The sequence below is a fragment of the Oryzias latipes genome, chromosome 10 (genome assembly GCF_002234675.1).
Source record: "Oryzias latipes chromosome 10, ASM223467v1".
In the NCBI taxonomy this organism is placed as follows: Eukaryota; Metazoa; Chordata; class Actinopteri; order Beloniformes; family Adrianichthyidae; genus Oryzias; species Oryzias latipes.
In genome coordinates this window covers 5501819-5524861 of record NC_019868.2, presented here as the reverse complement: position 1 = coordinate 5524861, position 23043 = coordinate 5501819, and the positions used below count along the sequence as shown (strand labels likewise).

The 23043-nt window shown below is 40.2% G+C and overlaps 1 protein-coding gene across 6 annotated transcripts in view; it reads right to left on the bottom strand.

Moving 5' to 3' along the window:
* The window catches only part of fam13b (family with sequence similarity 13 member B), a 57827-nt gene that overhangs the window by 21503 nt on the left and 13281 nt on the right, over window positions 1-23043 (bottom strand). For 5 of the 6 annotated variants that reach the window (XM_020706382.2, XM_011479846.3, XM_011479849.3 and 2 more), the window contains exons 4-7: window positions 20689-20901; window positions 19579-19756; window positions 19316-19460; window positions 11365-11486 (exon numbers count right to left, since the gene is read on the bottom strand). In XM_020706382.2, the coding sequence (XP_020562041.1) occupies window positions 11365-11486; window positions 19316-19460; window positions 19579-19756; window positions 20689-20901 (658 nt within the window). The remainder of the gene's footprint in view (window positions 1-11364; window positions 11487-19315; window positions 19461-19578; window positions 19757-20688; window positions 20902-23043) is intronic. The other variant, XM_020706384.2, reaches the window with a different exon arrangement.

Genomic DNA, 23043 nt, shown 5'->3' with positions numbered 1-23043 from the left:
AATCAAATGTTAGTAGACATTAGAAGATCATTTTTGCAGAGTACAGTGGGTCAGAAGATCCACATGTGCAGAAAAGGTTTCTGAGGGGACAAATGTACTGACGGTTCTGGATCTTGGATGTACAGATTTTAGTATAAGTGGAGGCACTGCATCGCTTCACACGAGGACGCGACCTTCAGAACCTTGGGACATAAAGCAACTGAAAAACACGACCTAACCTCATCCCGACTCCAACAGACTGCAGCAAAAATCTAGCCTGCTCATTAATATTCTCTGCACGGAACAGTATTTTAAAACTGCTCTTTCTGGGAGCTTTCACTTTGATGTTTGGTGCAGGTTGCAAAAAGAGTGCAGAGGATATTTGTTTTCTGACTGATGCTTTAGAGAAAAATCGCCTGTCCTGCAAATATTTATACCGACTGTATCTGTGGCGGGATAGAGAGAACAGAGGGAATCGTGTGGGATGACCTGAGGAGACTGCACAGCCATGTTTGCTGTCAGCTCTGCTGTGCCGAGGCTGCAGAGTGCAGCAGACGGTGCATTAACTCCCCACAAACACTTGTCTGGATGCACAGGAGGATCCAGTTCACTCCTTCAACTTGTCCACTTCAACGCCCCTTCGATCCCTCACTCATATTCCACATGACCAGTCATCATCGGCATCATTTTACAGCTCATAAAAAGCTCCCCGTGTCCCGTCTCCCGCACAGTAAACATTTATGGGGAAAAAAGCCAGAGCCAAAAAGCAGACAGAGGCCTGCAGCGCATGTCCGCAAGCCGTCAATAGCTCAAACGCAGAGCCAATGAACCGCATTTGGACTTTTTAAACTACCATCTATGACGCACACAACCTCATGTTTTACACCAGACACAGCAGACCTAGATACATGCGTTCCTTGTTTACATGTACAATAATTTATGTACTCGAGCGTGTGCAGTCGTAAAGTACTGATAGAATTTAAACAGTACTATGAATGAATAGTAGGTTGATCGTTGAAAACAGACCCAGAAAAATATATGAAGCAAACAAAAAGACGGAAATTCCCAAAATGCAAGCTTAAAAATGAGTCAAATGTTCTACAAGTAAGTCTAACGACTGCCGACTATAGCATCACACCTACACGCTTCTCAAACAGCATTTTTATTATTTGAAAAAAGAAATACTCAGAAATGCTATTTTAATCCTACTTTTCTTCATATTTGTCCTCTATCTTCAGAGAAATGCCACAAGAACATTTTAAAAACACAATTTTTGTCAGAGTAGGTCTTTCAGATAGTTTGTCTCTAAAAGATTAAAGAAAAAATTATTTGAAAACCAGAAACAAAAAGTAAACAGCTGAACTGTTCAGATCATACATTTGACACGTTTGGTTAAAAACAAGCTGTACTTAGAAGCTAGTTTTAAAACAATCAAATAATCTTGTATTTTCACATCGTTCCACGAAAGAGATATTGTTTTGTTGCGTGTGCAGATTATGATATTATCGAAGGATAAACCAAATCCTTAAGTCAAAATAATGACTGTTCAGACTAAAATACTTTTTTGAGTTATTTTCTGTTCAGTTTTTATTCACTTAAGAAAATGCAAGATTCAAAAAGAGGGCAGAAAATATGCCAGTTTACAACTTTATGATACTTTTAAACAATAATTAATAATTAAGCATCTGTAGTTGCTCTATAGTGCTCAAAATAAACAACAAGCCAAAATTCAACATGTTACTTTTACATTTTTTAATATTATTTCTTTCATGAACTAAAAAGACACTATAACATGTGAAGTCCATTTTCTATTGCGACTTTTTCTGTCTTAATGGCACGAGGATGAGGAAGTTAAAATGAAAAGAAGTAAAGTTTCATTTCTCTTTTGTGAGGTTGACTAAGACAAAAGCAGCTGGTAAATAATGACAGGGCAGCTTTTTCTAACAAAGACATCCTCTGTTCTCTGTGTTACATCCTCTGCTTGTCTGTAAACACTGAGGAACAAACAACCACTCAGCCTCATTCCCCGCTGCCTTCTTATCTAAGGAGGATTTTTGGAAAGTCGAGATGACTTGCGCGATAATCCGGCTCCTAAACTCCAAACTTACTGTTCTCCAAACTTACAGGAAGTCCTTTTTTCCCCCAACAGGCATCATTATTTAGTGCTAAATGTTTCACTTTGCCTCATTTTCCTCATGTTTTCATTCATCTGTCACTCATCTATCCCTCTAAGAGTTATATAAGTTTGTTTACCTCCGCAGCAGAAGGTCACAGGCCATTCTCATGTTTCCAGCTGTTTTCTCCTCGCACAGGGACCTTAACTTTTTAAGGCAGCGGGTCCACCCAGTAGGTGTGACTTGTTAGCCTTCTTTATCAGTTTGGAGTTTCTGGAAGTTTCTCCGTTGATGGCGTTCCTTTCTTCTTTGCTGTGCCACTGAAGTCTGCTTCTGCTCCTTTTTTATGCTTTCTCAATCCTCAGCATTGCTGTGAGCTCGGCACAAATTCTTTTCCTTTTGGTTGGTTGTTGAGCTTCTGACATGCCTCTGTCCAACGTTCGTCCGTTTTTCTTGTTATTTTTTTCCAGTCTTGTTTGTTTTTAGAGCAGCCTTGAGAAACAGAGTATGGAGTAGGCTGGTTATCCCATTTGATCACTTTGAGGAGTCAGCGTCAGCACCAGCATGTCCAGCGGAGGAGCAGGAATATTAGCCGGCTGCATACTGAGGCGTCCTTTGAGTGTGCCTTTTCTTGAAAGTGTGAGGTTGTCTCACTCTGCACTGTCCGTACAAGTGCTGCAGCAGAAAAACCCTGAGCTCTGCTCAAATATACCAGCTTCTGATGTAACCATGCAACAACCTGGAAGGGCCAATAGGAAGCCGCGGGCTGGAGGGAAGAGCCAATTGCATGAGAAAAGGAGCTGCCAGAGCCAGTCTTGGGGCAGAGTGGGAGGAGGTTCGTTTTTAGGGATTTGACAGTAATGAATACAAACTCAGCAGTCACTGCAGCAGTCCACCACGCTGTGTATGGTCACACAAACATTAGCACACAAACCGACACACCTGAGGTACTTATGTAACCATGTGGGAGGAATTTGGGCTGATAACGCATTAAAGCATTTAGGAAATTAGAAGAGGGGAACTTATTAGATGTTGAAAGAACCAGAGAGGATACAGACGCACATCGACAAAACAAAGAGGGCGGAAAAGACATACTGAGGATTGTTGTTTTGTGTGCAATTTGTATGTGTTGAAAAAAGTCTCATAAACTTTTGTAAAACATGTACAACAACTATTCTAACAAGATTTAAACATCTTTGCATCTACCCACAATAAGCGCCAGCTATGAAAATAATAAATGAAGTGACAAATAAGTTTCTACCGATCTTAGCCGAAATGAAGCTTCAATAATAAGATGTAACATCAGGATGACTATCAAGCTATGCTTACACCGCCCTCAGCAACGCACGCTCAAGCGGCCACTTCCAATGAAAAGTCGATGTAAACGTGGATTTTGGGTTTCAGCATTCAACACTCTCATGTTCACTTGTAGCTACGCAAGATTCTACGACTTTTTCAAAACAAGTTTAACCAGGTTAAGCTTGGACCAATCTGGGGCTCAGATTTAGCAGTGATGTATGGATGGTATCTCATAATTCATGGAAGTGCCAACCGTTTGAAAATTGATCATGGAAGAGAAATTAATCACCGTATTTTCACGACAATAGGGTGCACTTAAAAGTCTAAAATGTTCTCCAAACTGTAGGGGGCGCCCTTTGAGGCAGTGCGCCTAATGTGTTGTTGTGGGACGTAGAAGAAATCTGCATGAGAACGGAGGAGGGAAGTGTGGGCGCGAACAACATTAGTTGTAATACAGTTTAAACTGCAAGCTATCAGCTACGCAGAGAATCATGGGAGCAGCTGCAGAGAATTCAAAATGAATGAATCCATGTTCACAAGTGGAGGAAGCTGGAAAACAAACTCAAGAAGATGGTTCTGAGCTGACTTTACTCAAGAAGATGCAGCTGAGTTTCAGCGGAAAAAAGTCGACTTGAGTGACAGACTAACGATCAGCGATCGGCTTGAAGAAGGTTCTCTGCCTCACCGTTCGACTAAGGGAAGTAACACTTTTACTTTCGCTTGAAACACTGTTATTTTTCCATCTGGGCGAGGATTACGGTGCCACAGCGACTTCCAGCGGAGGTTCAAGAGGAGCCGCACGGTAACGAGACAGACTCTGACAATGACGGAAGGGAACCTGCCGTGTTTAATAGAATTTTAGCCCAGCTGTTCATTTCAGATACAGCAGATGAGGACTTCGATGGATTTTTGGATTCTGACTGGCTGAAAAAAAAAAAAAAAAAATCACAACAAACTCAGTTTTGCTCCCGCTGCCTTTTTTAAAACACACTAGTGTTATAAAATGAGTGTGTGGGCTGAAACCGGTGTGTCTGTGCTCGCACGTGTGCAGTAGGGAGAGAGGCAGAGAGCTCAGCGCAAGTGATTGTGTGAGCACACAATCAGTTTGTGTTACTCAGTTACGGAGAACAGTAATAAAAAAAAAGTTTTTTTTTTAAAAAGAACGGAGACTGGTTCATTTATTAACCCACTCTGGAGGTTCTGAGGGCCTGAACGGGGAAGTGAACCCCGAAGGCGTCCTGGAGAGGATTTTCCCTGCGTCTTCCGACCACGGTCAGAAACATCATCAAAGGAAAGATTCAACATTAGCACGCATGTTTTACCGGTATGTTTTAACGTGCCCGCGCCCTAACACCCAGTCCGCCTTATGGTCGTGAAATACTGCGTTTAGCCACAGATGTCAGATGCCCCATGTGTTCGTATCTTCAGGAGTCACCTCACTGGAAAAGTATAAAGAGTGTGCATTTATTATGCAACAGTTGGGCGCTTTGGCCTTCTAAGAAGGGTTTCACACCTCATCGTGCATCTTTAACCTCTTCATGTAGAAGCTAAAATTAAGGCAAGTTTGGAGCATCAACAGGCGTCAAGGGGTTAAGGCCGGAAATACCAGAGATAAAAAGTTCACCGAAGACTTTCTAGTAATTTACTCTCCTGGCTGTAAGCAGAGTCTAAATTCTCGTGTCCCACCAATCCTAAATCCAAACAATCATGAGGCAAAGAAAAAAAACTGTAAAGAAAAAGGCGATTTTCATTATATTATGGTATAAGGATTCAACAATTTGAAACTCAACGTGGAATGAATTGTGGATTTGCAGGTAAAAGTCAACTCAAACAAAAGACGATCCAAATTCACAGCATGAAATTGGTCTCTGTACTTTAAACAATAAACAAATATATTTTATAAAAGACAAATCTGCTGTTTTGAAAATATTTAACTACAACTTAAAGCTTCTCCAGAGAGTCCTACTCATTCTCACTTTTCAAAAGAATTGTTTTTTTTTTCTTCTTCAAAGACTCCTGGAGAGTCAAAGAGTCTTTTCCGCAGCATTCGAGCAGCTGCAGCTCAGAGGAAGCCCTGACCATAAAGTGCTGCAGAGCCGCCATGTCCACTGCTGTTCACCTACAGCATCAAATTACCTCTGCTCTGATAGTGAAGACTGCCGCGCTGCAGACGATGGTTGATCTCAACAACTCCTAATTCAAATGTAGATTTAGATTAAACATTTCCAATTGTAAAAACTTGAAGATGAAGTAAAAAAAAACCCACACTGAAGCACATTGAAGGATCGAGTTTGGACCTGTTGGTTTAAATCCAGTTTACACCAGTTTAGAATGGTACATTCTTGACTGACTGAAATGAATAACCTCAGCAGATACTTAATCTCAAACTTGAGCAACAATCCTACGCAGCAGTTATTTCACTTAAATGAAGTTGCATAGATGCATCTTATCTGACCCTGCATAAAATCTCTAGTTATCTGACTTTATGATGGATGGCTTCATCAGGGATACATCTTTCTATCACTACAGGAGCTTTTGAAAACATCATAACTATTTGATTTTACATTCATTAAATATCCTTATGGGCAAATTTCTAATGAAGGATACAGTGTTTATGTTCAGTGAATAAAAGCTTCAGGTCTGTAATGATGTGAGAATGTAGTAGATCACTGGAAGGCTAGATGAAGAACTGTGGGTCAGAACTGATAGTACGGGCAGACCACAACTATTTAGGTCAGATAGCCTATCGTGTTACACTCTGTGCTTAATTCCAGCACCAAGGCCTCAACACAATCAGGAAAAGAGGCTGCAATCCAGCGTCTCCCTTCAGAGGGCTGAATTGAAGCAAACAATCCACTTGGCTTCACATTGAAAGCATGTTTTATGTAACTAAATACACATTTCTCCAAATTTAGTTTTAGGACAATAGATTATCATCTGCTGCTCAACAAAATTACCATGGATCTACTTAACCTTGAGAAAAAACAACAACACATTTTTGTTCAGTTTAACTCATAAGAACCTATTGTGACATCAGTGTAACCAAATTTTTTGTTTTTTTTAGAAATTTCTTCCGTGTTCCACTTGGTCCATGGTATATCCAACATGTAAATGTAGAAAGAAGATCATTTTCACATATTTCTGCTTGAAATGTTTCAACAGATTGAGAACTGTTAAACATTCATTTATTTTCAGTTGCTAATGTTTTTCAGTGGTCAGAAAATAAAGTTTCCATGATGCAACAAAGTAGGAATTTCAGCCAGTGCGCAATTTGTCAGTCTCAAATTAGACAACTCAAGAACCGGGTTCTAAATAGAACCACAGTTACAACTACTAGATACTGAGATTCAATTCTCAATGACAGACTGCACAAAAAAACAGACATTTACCAAAAATCATCTCCACTTTACAAAATCTGGAACGCATTTTCCCAAGTTGCAACTGGCTCGTCCAGGCTTGTTAGTTAACTGGAATCTAAACTAAACTTCTCTGACAGGACACTCAAGTTTAAGTTGCATTATTACGAGTGTGTGCAGCCTGGTAGATAGCTGGAAGGTAACCAAATTTTTTTTCCACTAGTAGAAAGTGTTTTGAGTTTCAGAGCTAGAAACTCAGATCAACTCGTTAGTAAAGCTAATGTTGACTGTGTGTCTAATACGCTAAAACACAATTTAGAAGTCCTTACAGACTGAGTTTTCTGAAATACAGTGTAGGAAACACAACAGTTTTGATCTTTTATTGGCTTTTCAACCATAGAGAAAAACAGAGGATGGTTTAACCATCAACCAGGTTACCAAACATCAAAGGCTCAAAGTTGATCCTGCTGCTCTGACCTATAAAGTTTATTTGTGACCACTTTTAAAGTCAGAGACTTAAGAAGCAACATTTCCAGGGCTCACCATGAGAAAAACATCTCAGCAGAAGGACACTGAGTGTGATCAGCAGTGTGACTGCTGAAGGAGTCAGGAATATACAAAAAAAAAAAAACCTTCATGTTTTCCATCCAACTCCAGTAAAGTGGACAAAATCACTGATATGAAACACAGCAGAATATGATCTTATGCCAAAGTCACACCTGTTCGGGTCCTGCAAGTTTTTGGGTTATCCGGGTCTGTGGAGGGTCTTAGACAGGGACAAATGGAAGAAAATGAAGGTAAGTTACGTGCCGTTTTGACTCTAGACATTTGTAAAGTAAGCACACTGACTTCTCACTGACTGTGTGCAAATGTTGGGGTGTGCAGGTGATTCGCAAGCGCCTATAGGACACCAGTGGAATGCTCACACAAACTACAGTCTGTCTAATTTCTAACAGTAAGGCTGCAAGCAATGAGCGCACAACGGGTGCACCCTGACTTCTTGAACAGCACTAACGGCTTCCTTGCACAGTGAACAGGTTTCAGAGGGGTTGAAAAATATGAAAAATCTGTAAAACACCAGTGGCTCACCTACTTCACCCCTACTCACGTTTACGTGTTTTAGTATTAGCTACGACCTGTCACCCACATCATGTCTATTGAAAGAACGCGCATGAATTTTTTCAGCCTACTGAGCGGTTTACAATCTTAAAATATGAGTGCCCTAAACAAGTTTGCCCATTTTTCGGCCACATACAGGCTGTATATCCACCCGTAATGGCAAAGGTGACTAAGGTATTTGGTTGTTGTTGCTGTTCACCTTTCGGCATATCCCTTTAAGAGTCGCCACAGTGAATCAGCTTTCACGGAGCTGAACAGGCATAGAGATTTCTATGCCGCATCCCCTTCCTGACACAACCCTGTATTTTATCCGGGTTGGGGACCGGCACAGGGGGACCTAGACTTGGCCCCCTTGTTGCAACATACTTAGGCAGTAGCGCTAAGGGTCTTGCACAGGGACCCACACTGGGTGAAACTCATCGCTAACTTAGGTCAGACTAGAACTAGAACACTGACTTAGGCATTAGGTGTTGTACTTAATGATGTTATTATGGCTAAAAAGTAAAACATTTACGAAACACAAGCACGCTTTGAGTTAATCATCATGGATTCAGGACAAGAGCAGGTAAATAATCTTCAACTAACATGCTAATAAGTTGGGACATTTGTCGCATAGTTTCTATTTGAACAATATAGGGGTAAGTCTACTAAAGGTGACTTAGACGACCTGCTCGACGACCTGCAAGCACAGGGCATTCAATGGTTTTTACAGACACATAAAGACCAAGGCAAGGCAGCTTTATTTGTAAGCCACATATAATCTCACATCTAGAAGCTTTAAACTCATAAGTGAGGCTGTCTAAAGCAGGAGACCCGCATATGCCAGTGAGGCCACAGGGACTGTGTTGTACTAGTAACAAGATTAAAATAAAGGCAGGAATGCTTAAACCCACTGTTCCATTCTATGTTTAAAAGTCTTTTGTCTGGGTTGACCTTTTCTAACCTTTAGTGTGGTCCAGCATTTTTATGCGTACTGTATATCCATAAATCATTCACAAGTAGGTCACCCTCCAGTTCCGCTTCCCTCCTTCTTTGCCCTTGAGGGTTTTTCGATTAAACCATCCCTCTTTTCCGCCTCTCCCGTCTCCTCCATGCGACCAAAAATTCAGAACGCCGCTCTATGTTCTGTGGAGACGTGCTGAGATATTCAGAAGGGAAATGCCCGCGTTATTTATAGACGGTAAAATTGGCAGTGGCAGTTAGACAGTTGTGTATGTCCGTATGGGTGTCAAAAGTCTATGAAAAGAGTGCAGCAACAGTCGCGCGGGACAGACCACTCTGTCCGTCAAGTTTTCAGCAAACATGTTGAGTCACAGGATAAGTTAAACGGAGCTGCCCCTCTGTATGTCAGAGAGTACATAGCAAACATATGGAAGAGCTGCTGAGCAAGAGATCATCAAGAGGTCATCAAAACAGAATACGCAGAAAAACTGGTTTAATAAATCAGTGACATGCCTCTATATGTTTCCACTAAATGTACACCAAGCCTTTCCGGCTTGTCACTTTGTTAATGAAGATGTTGTAGACTGAACATCTGCCAGAGCTCTCAGAGAGATCCACATTATTTCAAAAGCTTGATGTGTGGGCAGTCCCCTTTAGATCAGACCAAAATAGCTGTAATCCCCCAGACCAGACAGAGGACTAGTAAAGGTCAGAGGGATGATGGCTGCAGGACTCTAACAGCTCGCACAAAATTAAAAACAACTCAAATCAAATCGCTGGAGATCTGCAGATTAACAGTGCCTGCTTAGTTTTGTTTAATGTGAATAACTTTCAAAGGATTCAGCTATAAATGTAACCCCCCCCAACCCCTACTACCACCAGCTGTTCTCCACAGAGAAGGCAGCAAGAGATGGATTTTGGATTTAATCTGTTTGAAAAGTTGGAGGAAGATGGCTCATTGACAGATAAACTTGGAACACGCTCTAACAGAAGAGTTAGCACTCCTCTTGCCAGCGACATCAGTGCTATTCTTATAGAACCGATGTAGCACTGACCCAAAGCACCAATGTTTCATGCGTGTGACCAGGTTTTGGATTAATCCTGTAATCATCTTAAAAATCATCCGGCTGGCAACCGGGACAGTCTGGATTCACAAGAACAATAAATGGACAACAACGTGGGCGCGGCGGGAATTGTGCCGGCGATCTTCTGATCAGATGCCGACGGTTCTCTCTCTGCACCAAGGCCACTCATAATAACCAGCAGTTCAATGTCCACTAGGATTTTCTAAGCCGCTAAGAAACCTCGTCAACCCATTTTAAAATTCAATTCAATTTTATTCATATAGCCCAATATTTGCATCAATAGTCATCTCCATGGGCTTCATACCGGTAATTGTATCAGAACATGAAATCATAAAGAACACCAAGTCATAGAATTCAATAGGTAATGGCTAACCTAAACTAAACAGACTAAGTTTAACTGAGTAACTGGGCATCCCTGCCCTTGGGCCTTCTTTCTCAGTAAGGAAAAACTCCTTAAAAAACAGGGGGGGGGGGGGGGGGGGGGGGGCACACAGCAGCTGAAAACAAAATCATACTGTAGTGCTTTAACAAAAATGTCTAGCGTGTCTAAAATTAACCGGAACCACCACGAAAAGGAAAATCTATCAACATTAGAGCTCTATGGTGTAAAATTATTCCCTCCAAAAACACAACATGAAAATCATCTGAACAGCCCAAATGTTGTACCCTTAAAATCTAAAGATCATTAAAGCAATAGTAATGTCTAATCATATCAATAAGCACTCCGAGTTGTTTCCTGATCTGTGATTCATAATAGTTATTCCTGATGATTATCAATTATATGATAAGTAATATCAGTTGTTCGGACACTGCAATATTGTCAAACAAAATGCACTTATTTTGGACACTTGGTCTGTGATATGTTACAATGATTTCTGAAATAACTTTATGTCTTCTTACATAGTTAATGTGTTTGTCATCTTTGTATGACCTGCATTTGCGTTTATAAAATATAAATAACTGATCAGAAGTTAAGAACTGGATAATGATAATTTATGTCATGAAAATAAAAAAGTTAAAGAAAAACAGGTGGGATTAAACAGGTTTGCTTCCTCTCACTTCCTTTCAAGCAATTACTTGAACTCCAATCTAATATATTTATTGGTTTCAATGTGTCATGTTATATATGCATGAGAGCTAACAGGTCTGTTTATGATTAAGGGTAATTCTAATTAAAATATGTGTAAATGGATGTATGCGTATGTACATATATTTTCCAATCAATTCCTGACTAATTATCCTGAGTTTGATATGTCTCTTTTGTTTGTCTTCTTTAGTTTTATTTTTGTTTTGACTCCTTGATTTAAACCAATTCCAAAATCCCAACCCAAGTGACACTGCAACACCAAACAACTGATTTACTGATGAAAGAGAGCCAAGAGAGCAAAACCACTGCTTCCTCACGGAGGTTTAGGTGCAGTCTGGGCCCCGGGGACATGTAACCCCAAAAACTGAAAGACCACATCTCACCTGGCAGCAGGGCTGTCATCAGCGTTTTGATGGAAGTCGGAGACTGTAGGTCCTTCCTCGCTGTCCTGAGGCAACTCTTCACATTCCGCCTCACACTTATCATCATCCAACAGCTCTGTTATCTGAATCAAGAGAACACAAGACAACAACAATTAAAACAAAAACATTACAAAAAGGAACCTAAGAGGACGCAGATTTATAAAGAAACCAACGCAATCAATTCAAAAAGCATGTTTTTGAAAAACCCAAAGTAAATATATGAGGAAAAAAAACACAAAAGCGTTTAATTACTGTGGGGGGGAAACATGAACTGAATTCTAATATAGTAATGAGGGAGACCAAAGGGAACTGTCTTGTAAATATTACAGAAATGAAACAAACTTCATGAAAAACTGTTTAATTTAATAGATAGTAGAAATAGTAGTTTCAAGTTTATTGTATTCATAGGTTGTTATTGCATGTGTATTTCTATCAATCATTAACCCACAAGAGATGTTTTTCCAGTGGCCGTTCTCAGTGTGTGGGCTTCTACAAGACAGCCATCAGCAGGTGTCAGTGAGACATGAAAGCTGGACACCAGGTTAGATCATGAACCCGCAGATTCAGAGCTCAGCAGGACAGACGGACCGAACGGAAAAGCTGAAGGAGGGGAAATCAGAGAGGGAGGCTCAGACCTGGAGATGGGGTGTTGATAGACATATTATTTTCACGTCGACTTGGCAGGGTTCCCAAACATGATAATCAAATTAAAAACTGTTGCATGAGGCCAAAGGACATCCAAGAAAGCCTTACCTTATTTAACATCTTAGTCATTTTATGACTAAGATGTTAAGATGATTAAATAAGTTATACTGGACTTTTAGTCGCATGACCAAATCATTATTAAAAGGCAAAGTCCGGCTTGATTTTTAGATTCCTGCATCCATACTAGCATTTTAGGGAACATAAAGGGAGGAAAAAAAATATTTAGATTTGAAAACATAGAAGTAGTTCATACAACTAGAACACAAAAGTTACTGTTTTTAGTTGAGAGAAAAATATCTAAGTGGTGTGGTGAGTGAGTAAATAGGAATAGATATGTTACAAAATAAACAATGGGCTGCAGTTGGATCATTGGGAGAAGCTTTTAGGTGGATTGATGGTGGAAACTACTAGTTTTTCTGCCAGTTTAGCTTGAAATTTTACATATATGTAGCTGAATGGTCCGAGACAGTGACGCTGAATGTGACTGACAAAAGCTTTTTCAAAGCTTCAACTAATGATTAATTGCTGCAACTGTCACAGGAAAAGCTGGAATAGACAGTGGCTAAAGCCTGTTTGTCTTCTGCAGCACTTTCCTTCCTTTGCTTATATCCTTCAGAGCATTAAAGCCCATATGCTCATCTGCTGCCCCGTCACTATGGAAACAGCCATTCAAAAAGCTTTGATTGGCTGCTGGGGAATTCTTGCATCGTCACATGTGCATATCAGGGAGGATGACTCACAAGATTCTTTGTGTGTGTTTGTGTGAGAGTGAGACACACAATGGATAAAGTTGTCCTTCAGATAGTTTCCACATTTAATGTTGTGTTTTGGCTAATAGAGACTTTACGATTGAGCTTACAGGTCTTCTGACCTCAACTGCAAATAAAACTGAAGACAATAAATAAAAAGATGGTATAAAAACCAAAGGCAAAAAAAGAAGAGAAATAAATGTTTTTAAAAGAACTGACAATGTACTGCAGCTTGACAGACAATTTCAAACTACAAAACTTTATTGATATCTTTCTCATCAAAAGAAGGATATCAATAACATCCTGCTGATTCATTTTCAAATCAATTAATCAGTAGTTGTGTTTCAGTTCAAACCCCTTCAGGTACTCTGATTTGTGTAGAATCATTAATATGACAGCGTGTCCTTTAGTGTCCTATGAGCAGAGAGGGATTAAAATAATGAAACATTTATACCTTAAAATCACGGCAGACACGGGAAGATGAGTTCTTGATGAGCAAGATACTGAAGATAACTCTATAAGCAGTTTATGTTAATCCTAGCTTTCTCCCGCAACATTATAAAAACTGACAGGTGTAACTCAAACCCTAGTCCACCCATACGGGATCGGCCGGTACATGTGCTGTAGGTTTTTTGGTGGTCTGGGCCTTGCAGTTTTGCAGTTTCCCTGAGACTGTTTTACAACAGGTGTCTTGAGCAGTAAGCAGGATTTGGGGGGGCTGAAAAAAATGAAAAACCAGTACAACTCGCCTGCAACTTACCTACTTCACCCTTACTCGAATGTTGCTGAAGAGTTTATGCTGACCTGTCGCCCATGAAAATAAGCACACAAATACTTTCACTCTCCAAGCTTACCAAGCGGGTCTACGGCCCCGTAAGGGCAGTTGTGACTAATGCTGCATTAACACCGGATGCGATTTGTGCGTCAAATTTGCGTCTGCCGCCTCTCTTTTGACGTGCATCAAATGTACTGCTTGACGCCCCAGCCACGGAGCAACTGCCAATTTTTTTCAATGGCTCAGGCCATTGCAACACATGCTCATTGAAAACTCAACCCGGTTCCTACCAAATGAAGCCCAATTCAGTGTTTTTTTATTCGCGACATGTTCTTTGCCATGTTGGAACCAGACATCCTCAGTAAACCACGTTTGGCCCGTCTACATTTCTGTGGCAACCACTCTGGCGGGTCGTTCAGTCCAGTTCTTGGTTTACTGTCAATGCACACTCTCAGTAGATGGGTCAGCACATCTGTATCTGAGCTAACGCCCTTGTTAAAGGAACTGAGGAACTGATGGTTCTCAAACATTCAAGATAAAAAAAATGGGAAACTAGAAGAACATAAACAACATCAGATTTAATTATCAAGACTTAATTACTTCTTTACAATGCCACAAAATCTTTGCTAAGTACGGACAGGCCGATATCCTTTTTATCGGCCAATACCAATAGATCCACGTCAACTTCAGATGAAGAATAATAAAGACACAAAACAGAAGTACATTCCTGGTTCTGGCTCACTGAATCGCGTTGCGCCTGCTGTGTTGATCTGATTGCATCTACTCTCCTCATCTTCGAGTGTTTTGCAGACATGCTAATATTGCAGTCCCAAAAGCAAGTGTGCCTGTCATTTTGCTTGTCTAACAGACGCAATCTGGTTAGTAAATAAAATGCAATTCATCTTTCTCCAAGCTGTCCAGTCTGAATACAATTTTACGCATGCAAACAAGTAGTGAGAATAAGTCCAACCACTCACCCCCCGAAATCTCTCAGCCACAGATCAGTGCTACAAACTGGAGCCGTATTGTCCACACAGGGGCTATGCTGCTTCAGACACTCTATAACTGAAGCACGAAAACATTAACCTGTCTCTATAATCCATAAATCATTAATCAGATTTTGTCAAACACTACGTTGCTCCTTTAACAAACATGAAGTTACATTTTATTGTTGGTCTTACCCAAACAGAATCAGATCTGCAGATTTAAGCCTAAGAACATGTAGAGAAGATGATGATAGTAATTTAGGCCTACAATGTAGTGAAACTGTCCTTTCTATGCCATTGAATGTAGAAAGAAAAACAATTCTCCAAAATGACATTACAATTCAAAGCAGACAAACTCACAGAAAAACCTAAAAGACAGTCCAAATGTAGAGTGGCATTCCACACTCCATCAGATCCTGTTGTTTGATAAACCACAACCAGGCAAAAAAAATCTGTGAAAGCTCAGGAATTTACCCAGAATATGACTACATTATTAGTTATGCAAAATTAATCTAAAAAGAGGCATCAGAAATAGAAAACGGGTTAAGACCGAACATTAATGTGGCTTATCCACCATTAACCTGGCAGATATTCTATTGAGGAAGCTCAGTGGAATATTTGCATGTGTCATTGACACAGAAAAATGTCCTCTTTGATCGCAAAGCCCCGGAGTGAAAACCATTAGCATGGAGAAGCTGACATAAGAACAATGACGCTTAATTGTGTAACTGCTCCCTGGGCTCTGAGTGGTCTTTTAAATGACAGAGAAAGCCATAAAAGGGTGACGGAGCTAAGCTGAACAAGTCCTTTGACAGCATTTGAAGTGATGTAACAACATTAAAAGATCAGGGCTGCTGAGTCCTGTCAGGATTCAGGATGACCTTGCATTGCCATTCATCAAGTCATGTTCCACACTTTATACTTTTAAATCACACTGATAAATGACAGCTGAGCTAAACATTCAAATCTGCTGGTCATGTGGACTTGTTTTTGGACAAAACCGATTACAATTCTTTTACATTTTGAAACACAAGTGTGTCTCTGTCTGGACGGTGTGCATGGGTGGGAGAAAGGACAAGGCGGAGTCCACTCTGGAACAAAAGGCCACACTCCCTGACCTTGTTTAACAAGCCGCTCCAAACTTTTGGGATGGAACAGCGAGCTAAACTGACATCATTAGCTTGGCTGCTGAAGCGCTGAGGACCAAGAACAAAGACAGCTGAGTTAGAATGGTGGCTCAAATCCTGGGCTGTGCCTTTTAGGGCTTATTGCGTTTGCTTTAGGAATTAGAAAATTAGTTTAGATCAAGCAATACATGCAAACACTAAACCAAAGTAAAGAAGACAAGTCCTAAAGCAAAAAAAAATAAAGCTTCTGCTGATTATAAGGAGCTAGGCCTTAGTGGTGCAGATTTTTGGGTTGCCTGGGCCCGTGGAGGGCTGTAAAGAGGAAGTGTGCAGGTGTGTCTTTCAGTTCCATTGACATGGTGCCACCTTAACCCTTGTTCTATCTTAGATGACCCCACCCTTGCATTGACGTATTCTCCCTACCATGACAAAGGTGGATAAAGGTGGAAAGATTTCATGTAATCCATGGACACCAGTGAAGATCACAAATCATTGAAGAAAAAAGGTTCAGAGCACTGTCTAGTGGGTCTAGATGACCCAACTCCCAATGTTAAAGTGCCTAGGATAGCACAAGGGTTACGGAACGTCACGAAAATGTGAACATACCATTGTCATGCGTGGGGCAAGTGTGTCGTAAAATGTATTTATGAGGATGATGCAAGTTAGATGTGCTTTGACATGCTGTCGTGCAATGCCCTTATGCCACATTCTAGTTGTAATTAAGGTTGTCTACAATCTTAACATTTTGTGCGGGCCACTTGCATGCCTCATGCAGGTTTGCCAATGTTTCACCTGCAGACAGCCCCATCCATAAGGGCAATTGTGACTAAGGCATTACTGTTTAACAATAATGAGATACTCAGTATATAGACGGAATTCTGTTGTATGTATTTACATGCTTCATATGTGAGTTGGAGCTCATTTTCCATTCAAATGACCCCCATTCACAGCCCCGGAACAACAACAGTCCTGCATTTAAAATGTTCAGTAACCTATTTTGGGGTTTCGACTATCTTTGCTCATACAGATGCACTTTTGACTTCCTGCTAAAGCTGCAGGAGATAAAACCCTCAGGCCTAACACTTCCGTGGTGAGTAGGCGGGATGATCCAGAACTGCACTCATCCTCTGAATGTCCAAGCAAAGGAGTTGTCCATGAATCCATGCATGAGAAGAGAAGCCCACGTTGCAGTGCTTCTTCAAAGCACTTCATGAAAAAAAAGGGTATATATTTCAATGCTGTTACTCTGAGCCCCATTTAGGTTAGATAATCCATGCCTGCTGCTTTATTTCACCTTCTATTTTCACCGTCCCGTTAGGGTTAGGGTTAGTTAGGGTTAGGTTAGTCTAACCAGATTCTCACTTATGCCAGCTCACGCGCTGCTCCAGGACTGTGGGATTACATTTTACCGGCATCTCCACAATGAAGAAGTGTTGTGCTTTTGTGTTTACTCCATTCCTTTCTGCATTACTGCAGATATAGTGGTCTGAAGGCCCTACATTTATACACTGGGCTGGTTTTACTTTTAATTACTTGTAGTGATGACTTTTGTCTGACCAGACGTTAACAACTTCTCTGAAACACAAACAGATATTTTTAAAAGTGCAACTTTAAGAATAATTTATGAAATGACTACAAATCAAATGACCGCCCTTAAAGCTGTGATGGTTCTTAAAGGCTTTCCTCTGGGTTCACGCCTGTGACAAAGCCCATGAAGTCACTGGAGCTTGAATGATGATTGAGGGCCAAAGGGATGAATAAAAGGGATTTAGGGTGTTATGCAAACATAGAGAAAAAAAATTCCCAAATAATTATGTAAAAAGGGAAAGAGGAAGCAAACAAAAAAAAAACATTCTGAGAGTCACTGCTCTGATTCAATCCGACCCATTGTAGCAACTGTGGTTCCACAGACACGAAAGACAAGCTAGCTAGCAAAGAATATGTAAATACCACTGTAGTGCTACACATGCCTTTATTGCTGCACATGTGGTTTTAATGCAATTAAGAGAAATAGGAAAGATTTCTAATAAAAAATTATGATGCTGGATTGCACCATGGGTTTTTGGTATACTTTTTGTTTTGGTAACGTCAACAGCTACACATGTACACATATGATGGAGGAGGAAGGAGTTGATCGGTAAGGAAAACTGAATCACACTCTCTCACACATACATGCACAAAAAGAACACATATAAAGAAATGTTGTGATTTGGTATGTTCCGAAAGAGGGGAATTTAGTCCTTTCTACAGTCTCTACAACAAATTCTTCTAAAACCTTTAACCCAGCATTGCTTGTATCAGCAGCTTTTACATTCTAAAACTTCCATGTCCTCTTCAGCTTGGATCCTGTGGGTGTCTCCCATGTTGAAGCAAGTGCATGTGAAAGATGACGTCTGTGCTAGAGCTCTATTGACACAACTTAATTAACTTGCAGGATTTCACTGAAACCTGTTTTCTTTCTTATCTGCTTCACTGCTCATCTTCACTGTTGATTTTGCCCTTATAAATTTGCAACCAACACACATTGTAGATTAATCTAAATCTGCTATATGGGGGTTCCTAGCTATATCGCTGTTCACCTCTCGCTGATTTTTGTGTGTGCAGTCTTGTATGTTGTTTTCCTAGTGCATTGTGTTCTGCGTTTTGATTGGCTGTTGACTGTGTCAATCAGTCCCCTCTGTGTTGTGTCTCCTGTACCGAATGCCTTTAGTTTGCCACATTTGGAAAAATCTTTGAGTTGGTCTTTGTTTTTATTTTATAATACAGGCCCTTTTGTCTACAAAAGGTTTGAACTTCAAACGTTTAAACAAAAGAGAGAATAAAGAAAATGTTTATGTCTCTATAGTGAAGAATCTATAATTCTACTTCGCAAATTTCACCAATCGCGGGTTATTTTTAGAACGTATCCTCCTCAATAAACGAGAGACCACTGTACACATCAACTGACCAAACACCATGAAGTAACAAAAAAAGTAATGGATGTGGAAGAAAAGTATCAATCTGAGACGTGTGACATGTTATCCTGAGCTCTGGATCTGTTCCATGTAATTACTGAGATCATCTCCAAGAGCCACTTTTGAAAACACTAACTAGATCAAAGGAGACCTCCAGTTCAATCATCTATATATTGAGTATCAGTGGGGAGAGAAATACTATACAAGTGTAAAGCATTGCCGTGTACCAGTATATTTAAGATTTAAGAAGAAAGTCATGGCCTCGTCATTTAGGGGAGGGGTTGACAAACCCAAACAGGACAAAGGGTGGAGAAAGGTTTCTCATAAAAAAAAACAACAAGAGCTCAAAAGTACTGTAAAAAACATCTATATACGTATAATAATTGAAAAAAGCAATCCACTGGTTTCTCTGTAGAAAGCATTGAAGCTTGAAATGAGATGTTTGTGTGCTGAGCAGACCAGAAACTGCAAACACGAATACACATCTGTGATGCTAAACCTGACAAACTCTCTATTATTCGTCATTCAAAATCCAGCAAGGGGTCTCTTTATGTCTGACATTTCGTTTCCAGATTCAAAGCTACAATGGCAACATGTGGAAGTACACAGCTCTCACCGGTTCATTGAGGGAGCTGTAGTCATTGGTGGAGGAGATGTCCTCATCATCAGAGTCAAACAGACCCTCCTGATTGTCCAACAGCTCGGCCAACACTCTGCTGACAGACTCCTGATCCCGAAGATCATCTCCTTCAGTTGACAGACTGTAGGTGAAAACAAAAGAAACCATTTACTGCAGCGACAAAAACACCAGCTCCCATCAGAACAGGAGGCTTTCCTATGACATAATCAAAACATCTGCAGTCATTTTGTGCGTCTTACTGGAAGATGTCAGGTCCGAAGACAGCAGCTAATGCCCCGATGTTCCAGCTCTCCTGCTGCAATGACGCCACACTGCTCAGGAAGCGGCAGAGGAAGCGCAGCAGACAGTAGTTCAACTGGGGAAGCTGCTGCAGCAGGTTCTTCAGGTTGCTGAACAGCTCTTCTTTGCTTCTATAATCTGTGTTTAGTGGAAAAAAGCAGGAGATTGTTAGGATGAAATCTATCAAGAAAGAAAGTGGCATTTGTCCTACATACATTTCAATTACTACAAGCACCTGTTGCCATACATAGTTCTGCTGCAGAGCAAATGTTATTTTTCTAAAGAAGAGTGGACACAACAAAATACCTGATGATGTGTCTTTTAAAATAAATTTCTACGGATGAGAAAAAGAAATGAGACAAAGAAAGATGGCTATGAAGAACGTAAACAGAAAAAAGTGAATCCTACATCTCGTATCATTGTTCCATCACAGCATAAAACAAAAACAAACAGAAACAAGAGCGTGTCTAGACACTACAGCTCTGCAGTGACAGGCATGACTGCAATAGATAAAACATTCTGTTAACCAAAGGATTAGAGGAGATTAGACATGACAGCGATGGAAAAATGGAGGACAAAACAGAACAAATGTGGGAACTAGAGGCTAATGACATTAATGTCCCTAAAAGCATCTATGATTCACTGTCTGAGCTGAAAAAAGAAAGAAAACTGAGCTTGTGCTTCGCAATCTTGAGCTACTAATAAAGATATATTTCAGTTTCACAGAAATTCAAAGGATTTTGTTTGTGAAAAAAGTTTTATAAATGCTGAAACATGATGACAACTTGAACATTATCAACATGACAATGAATGTTAAAAATAAAAACCGAATGCATCTGCATATATAAAATATATGCCCTACATAGGCATACATATAAATATAATTTGGCTGCTTTATAAATATCATGTGCGTATATATAAAAAAAAATTAAAAGGGTCCACATTGAGATCTAAAGCAAACAAAAGTTTGATTTGAGCTCAGAGTTTTCACAAAACACCACAGCAAGAAAATCTCATCAGAGACAGAAATAAAAAGGCGAGGAGAAGGGAAAGTTTCCATGCAGACACACCTTGGTGCAGCTGGAGGATGTGTCCTTGTAGGGCCGTGGGGATGACCGGCTCGGGGAGCTCCTGCAGAAAGAGTCTCAGCAAGCTGACCGCTGACGCCAGATCAGCTTCCTTCTCCAGCTCCACCTCCTCTCCGCTGTCATAGCGCCGACGCAGCCAGTCCACTCGCTCTGCATTGCCATTAACCAGGAAGAGCCCTTGTAAGTCCAGATGCCCTGATGACACACAAGCGGCTCAAGCTATTAACATGTCAGCTGCTGACCAAACCACCTGAATGACTAACCCTCATCTTCTCAGTCTGTATTCAGAATTATTATCACATATATTATGTCTTCCATTTTCTCACAGTTTTTGATTAAGTCCAAATGAATCAGGGTTTCTGGATAGTTCTGGCTCTAGTAATTATCTAATAATTTCCTTTTTTGTTTTGAGCATATTAGTGTCCAGTTTGTAAATTGCTTTATGGACAAAGATGTCCGGAAATGAAGATGAGCAACTCTTATTTAAGTTAGCTTTTTTATAGTCATCACCGTTTTGTTTGTGCTAAGAAACTGTGAAATGTTTCAAGAAAACATAGAAAAAATATTTACTGAGATATGATGGAAATTTCAATTTTTGGCTCTCAAAAATTCCAATAAAAGAGTGAATATAAGCAGCAATTTGAGTAACGTCACATAAAAACACTGGCTGTGGGATTTTTCTAAATTAAGGCCAAACCCTTATAGGTAGTTGGAGCTGAATTATCTGCCCTTATCTTCATAGCTTCTGCACAAACAATCTCGATTTCACATTGATGCAGCTCTTATGCAAGTCCACCAGAAGATAATCTGCCTTTTTGTGAATAGAAATGACCTTCTGAGTGCAATCTTCTCACTTATCTGTGCAAAGTCCATGCAAACCACACAGACGGTTATCAGTGTAATGCAGGACAAAATCACAGAGCGATGAAATGACTGACACCAGCGTGAATGTGGCCAGTTAGCCCACATTCACGAGTCTTCTCTTTCTTACATAAGTTACTATCCAGTCATCTCGTACAACAATACGCTGGCATTCAAAGTCTTTCAGAATAATCTGATAGTTTTCGGGCATTCTGTGATAAAATGGTTAAAATGAACAGCTATTGCTGATTTAAATACATCTGAAATGTTAGTACGGCATAACTCTGTGAGACAAACCCCACCCTGCTTTACTTCTCAATAGAGAGAATTTAAAAACACATTGGCTTTGTGTTTAATCTTACCACTTTTGGCACGACAACAAAGGCTGGAAGAGGAAAGTTTTCAACACAGACCGTTTCTATAGTCCTGCTTTTAAAGTCACAAAGCAGACAAATTAATATTTAGGTTTTTTAAGTATCATACTATTAATGTCAACTTTGAAACTAGTGAAGATCTGTTGCATCTTCTAATAGCTTCATTTTGTATTTCTTCTCTCTGTTTTGGTTTTTTAACAAGTTTCACAGCAGTAAATCAATGCTTATTTTCATTTAGTAGCAGGTATACATTCATTAAATCTTATGCATTAAATGTACATGATCTGTGTTTGCACAACCAGCATACCGTTCAGCATTAAGGGTTTAATTAATGGATTGCTTTATAATGTAGCAAAAGGTCCTGAACACACATTTTATTTTATCCATTAAAGCACCGTTTAAAGATAAATATTATCTTCAGTTTGTTGAGGATTTTACCTTCAACTGCTGACAGGAGCCTCAGAAAAGGTTGAGGAAAAAAGATTATGTGGAGGTCATGGGAAGGTCAGCTCCTTGCCTTTCTCAGATGATTTGGAGCTAACAGACTGGTTATGCAATGATGAAGGCAGTCAGCCATGGAGCGCATCACCGGTGTCAGAGTTCATCTTACAAACTGGCTTTCCCTAACAAACATTTTGGTCCAACATGATGCAGGAGAGTACTGATCTGATATTTACCCGTCTGACCCCAGAGACCTGAAGACGGAGCCTCCTGCTGGTCGCTGTGGTTCAGCATTTTTGAGACGGTTACAAGGGGACCTGGCTGCAGACATCAACAGCCAGAACTGGAAGTCCTTGATCGGAACCTGTAGTCCCTCCATTTCACTCTTTGATCTGCCATCCCTAACAGTTACGTTTTTTTGTTGTCGTTTTTTCAGTTATAAGCTTTGATAAACGGTTTTTCTACAATTCTGAACACTTTTGGGATAGGGTTTGGCTTAAATTAAGCTGTAATTTCTGTTTCTGGACAATAATGTCAGTTACCATCTTGTCTGCAGCCAGGTCCTTCTCGAGAGTGATGCTACATTGAGGTACAGTACGTAAACATCTGTGGTTCTTACTTATGATTTCACGAAGATTATTTCGTCGTACCTTTGACCAAA